Source organism: Penaeus vannamei, chromosome 16, assembly GCF_042767895.1.
Source record: "Penaeus vannamei isolate JL-2024 chromosome 16, ASM4276789v1, whole genome shotgun sequence".
NCBI lineage: Eukaryota > Metazoa > Arthropoda > Malacostraca > Decapoda > Penaeidae > Penaeus > Penaeus vannamei.
Window position 1 is genome coordinate 16,696,304 of NC_091564.1, and position 4,806 is coordinate 16,701,109.

Genomic DNA, 4,806 nt, shown 5'->3' on the forward strand with positions numbered 1-4,806 from the left:
ACCAACATTTGGTTATATCATCCTGAATGTCAACTATAAAAGTCATACCAAATCATTTTGGGCTGCTGCAAAAGCGAGAACTAATTTGAATATATGAACAAAGCAAACGCTACTACTTGGAATTCTGCAATAAATACTGTCTATTTTCTTTAATATTTGATCCCCAAAACCGCTTAATTTAATTGATGATTTACTCTACGGATTTGAGTTAAAGAGGTAGGAAAGTGTGAAGAAAGAAGGCATTAAACAAACACTGCACTATGAACAACAATGCGGTATAGTACCAGCTTTCGCAATTATATTCATAGTCAAACAAAAAGCACGTATATCGTTATTTCACAACACGCAACTTCCCACAAACGTTAATGCTTTGTTGGTGGTGCCATCTGTCGGATTATTGCAGCAGCCTGAGGTGTCGAACTTCCCGACTGAGATAACAGTAGTTACTAGCGCATATCCACGCTTTCTGCTACTGTCTTCTCTGCAAACATGGATCCTTGGGCAGACAGAATACTCGATTCTCACTGTCGTAAGTTAAAAGCTTGTTTCGGGCATTTCTGTTTTTGAAATCGACGTATTTTGAGGAGTAAAACAGACATATAGTCACTTTTGCATGATGTCTTGAATATCATCTCTCTGGCTAGCAACAAAATGATAGTTGCCAACTAAAACCCAGCGTTACAGCATAGGGCTAGGAATATGCAATCAACAATAATCTCATTGCACTTTTTTGAGAATGGTTTGTGTGATTTCCATATTTGTGGATACTGTTCATATCCTCCGGTCAGTAAAGTCTTTCAAAAATATCTGTAAATGTATATTGGACATGTTATTTGCTGTTTCACCAGTCCGTTGATTGTTACATTATATTCTTGATGTAAAACCAGTCTTTTCTAACGTGGCTTCCTCTTACTAGTCATCAGTACTCTATAAGATAAGATATGTATCAATATAGGCGGCAGAAGAGGTCACAGGGACTATAGACAAAATGCTGTACAGAGTAGGGGGCGTGTCTGGCAGTTGAATGTGCAATCACCAGTCGTCAGATGTAATTTGTCCTCTTTCTTGGCAGGGAAGAGAACATTCTCTCTCTCTCTCTCTCTCTCTCTCTCTCTCTCTCTCTCTCTCTCTCTCTCTCTCTCTCTCTCTCTCTCTCTCTCTCTCTCTCTCTCTCTCTCTCTCTCTCTCTCCTCACTTTCTCTCTCTCTTCTCACTCCTTTCTCTCTCTCTTCTCACTCCTTTCTCTCTCTCTTCTCACTCCTTTCTCTCTCTCTTCTCTCTCCTTTCTCTCTCTCTCCTCTCTCTCTCTCTCCTCTCTCCTTTCTCTCTCTCTCTCCTCTCTCCTTTCTCTCTCTTTTTTTTTTTTTTTTTTTTTTTTTTTTTTACTCTGATTTCTCTTTTATATACATTTCTCAGTCAGGAGTTTCAGTAGGACTACTGAAAACTATCTTTGACATGAAAATTCACTAATTGAAAGTAAGATATATCCCAAATGCCCAATTACGCAGACAGGTATATGTATTTTACAAATCTATTTACATTTTATGGTTGTTTAATCCAAGCATTTACAGCAGACTTAAAGGTGTGTAATGAGGTGGTGCGGTGAAGCTGAGTCTGCTGTACTAGGTGGTTCCACATTCGTGTGTAGCGCGGAAGGAAGGAGCGGAGGAAGGTTTCCGTCCTGGCGAAAGGGACGACGAGTTGGTCATCCCCGGTGGCGGCAGCGCGGGTGGCGTGGCCGTGTGGTTGAGCCCAGGGCTGGCGGAGTGCAGTCAGGTGCGGGGCGCTCTGCTTGTGAGTCTTGTAGATGACACACAGACCTGCCACATCACGACGTTGCTGTAGGGGCTGTATGAGGGGAGACGACTGGTCTGGCGGGGCCTTCAGACATATCAAGCGTTGTGCCCGTTGCTGAATCTTGTCAAGAAGGCCTAAGTATGAAGGGGGACAGGATGACCAGGTGAGAGGGGCATACTCCATGAGGGAGCGGACTTGAGCTGCATATAAGGTGCAGATTCCCTGGGAATCGAGGAGATGTGATATCCGCCGGACACAGTTAAGTTTCCAGGCGGCTCTCCTGGCTATGGTCTTGACGTGGCCAGTGAAGGTCAGGGCGCTGTTCATTTCCACGCCCAGTATGGAGATGGAAGCCTGCAGGGGCAGCGCCCTCCCATCAAGCAAGATAGTGGGGATGGGAGTGTCGAGGGGACTGTGTCTTCGGGAGACCAGCATTACCTGCGTCTTCTCGGGAGCGAGATCCACTTGCCATCGGCGCCCCCACACGACGATGGTTTGTAGGACCTGGTTGACATGTGCGACTGTCGCGCGGTGGTCACTACTGTCACAGGGGAATGTCAGGGTGCAGTCATCGGCGTATGCATATGCCTCTGGAATGAGCTGCAGCAAATCGTTAAAAAAGACATTCCAGAGGAGAGGGCCGAGAACACTACCCTGTGGTACACTGGCATGGATGGAATGTTCGTCAGATGTTTGCCCGTTCATGACCACTCTGAGGAATCTGCCCTGCAGGTAGTCTTGGAGCAGGTGGAGCAGATGACCGCGGATACCCAAGCTGTTTAGCTTGGTGATGAGGCCGCGATGCCAAACCCTGTCAAATGCTCCCGCTATGTCGAGAGCAATGATGAAGGTGTCCTTTCCTTGGTCTAGGGACTTTTGCCAGGTGGTGGATAACTGAAGTAGCAGGTCTGCTGCTGACCTGTTCGTTCGGAAGCCAAACTGTTTGTTATTGAGGAGATGGTGTGAGGTAAGAAAGTATGATATTTTGTCTGCTATGATGGCTTCAAGTATTTTACCAAGAACTGAGAGAAGAGAGATAGGCCTATAGTTCTTGGGATCAGTCCTCTTTCCCTTTTTATGGATTGCCACCACTCTGGCGCCTTTCCAGAGGGTGGGCCACACTCCAGTGGTGATGCATTGCTGGAAAATGGTGGTAAGGGGCGTTGCCAGCTGAGAGGCACAGCGCTTAAGAATATGAGGGCTTATATTGTCTGGGCCCAATGCCTTGTTAGTGGCAACTTGTGACATACGTTGCCGCACATCCTTGGTAGTGATAGTGAAAATAGAAGTGCTCGCATTTGTGAGGGCTGGCACATATGGAGTCGGGCGCTCAGGGTCGGGTACTGACATCTTTTTGGAGAAAAAGGATGCGAGTATCTCAGCCTTGTCTTTATTTTTGGTGGCCACTGTAGTGGTGGTACACTGTAGTGGTGGTACATCATCATCTGGTGCCAGGCCTTGATGCTGCTTGAGTGTGGTCCACCAGGTCTTGCTACCCACTGAACGACCGCTGAGTTTGGCTTTAAGATCTTCTTGCCAGCGTCGTTGAGCCCATTGCTGAACTTGTCGCATGGCTGCACAAGCGCGTCTATAGCGTTCCTTGTTAGCGTGGGTAGAAGAGCGTGAGTAGAGTCGCCAGGCACGACTCTTTTCATCAGCTGCCATTCTACACTGGTAGCCAAACCAGGGCTGGTCGAGGGGCTTGACAGTGTAGGAGTGGCAGGGGACGTATTGCTCTTGGTGCTTGAGTAGAGTGTGTGTGAAAGTGTGAACTTGATTATTGACGTCTCCTACGAGGATGCTATTCCAGGGCTCTTGTTGTAGTGCGTTGCAGAGACCATTCCAGTCTGCTTTGCCCCACAGCCAGTTAGTGCGTGTGACGGCAGCATCCCTCTGGGGTGTGATCTGAATCAAAGTCAGAATAGCCATGTGATCTGACGATCCCACGGCACTGAGTGGAGAGCAGGTGACGACGCTGTCCGGCAGGTCACTGACGACAGGATCAAGAGATGAGCCGGAAATGTGGGTGGGAAAATCAACGTGATTGAAGAGGCCATGGACTGTGAGGAGTTCTTCGAAGGATCTTGCAACCAGGTGTTGGTTCATATCCCCAACGATGATGACATGGTTGCAAGTGTGTAGCTGCAACAGCTCATCAAGGTGAGTTTGCAGGAACACAATGGGCTCACTACCCTGCCATTGTGGGCGGTAACATACACACAGCAAGACTGTCTGATGTTGAGCCCATATCTTGAAGAACATAATCTCCAGATGATTTGGAAGATCGACATCAAGTGGTTGGACTGACAGGCTCTTGTGAAAAGAGACAGCGACACCACCAAAGGTTCCGTGTGTCCTGTCGCGTCGGTGCCACCTTGTGTAGCCTTTCATGTGCCCAAAGTTGTCAGGGACTGATTCGTTCATAAATGTTTCGACTGTTGCAACGATGTCTGGGGTGCGAGGAATCACGTGACTATTCACGAGGTCCCCGATGTTCGTTAAAAGTCCCCGGACATTGGCAGATATGATGGTCAGTTGGTCTCGAGACTTACGGCCGGGCATGACCCCAGGCTGTATGAATGGGGTTAAGCGGCTGGAGAGTGTATGGGTGGGCGTGAGCGGGGTAGAACGGTTGTGGGTGTGGTGTGTATGTCTGATGTCCTGGAGCCCAGTTACCGGCGAGAGGCTGGGGTAAGGGAGGAGCAGGAGGAAGGAGTCGACTGAGACTCTGAACGAGTAAAGCGTTGTTTTGTGCCTGCTCAGTCGATATTTTTCGGAAGAAGTTTTCCTCTCTCTCCTGCGCAATGCGGGTGCGACACTCCTTAGCAGTGTGTCCAACTCGCAGACAGTGGGTACAATTATTCCTCCTCAGGCAGTTGTTTTCTGTATGTCCGTTACGCCCACAGGTTTTGCAGTAATCTCTTGACTGGTTACGTGGCGAGGGTCGGGGTGTAACGGTGTTTCCTAAGAGGGATTTGTTAGATTGCCTGGTATGCGTTTTGTTATTTT

General features: G+C 48.1%; 1 protein-coding gene across 1 annotated transcript in view; it reads left to right on the plus strand.

Moving 5' to 3' along the window:
• Positions 1 to 257: 257 nt before the first annotated feature.
• LOC113815553 (L-fucono-1,5-lactonase) overlaps positions 258 to 4,806 on the plus strand; it is a gene marked incomplete at its 3' end in the record, with an annotated part of 12,449 nt that continues 7,900 nt past the window's right edge. The window contains 1 exon segment of the mRNA XM_070131273.1: positions 258 to 529. Within this exon segment, the coding sequence (XP_069987374.1) occupies positions 490 to 529 (40 nt within the window).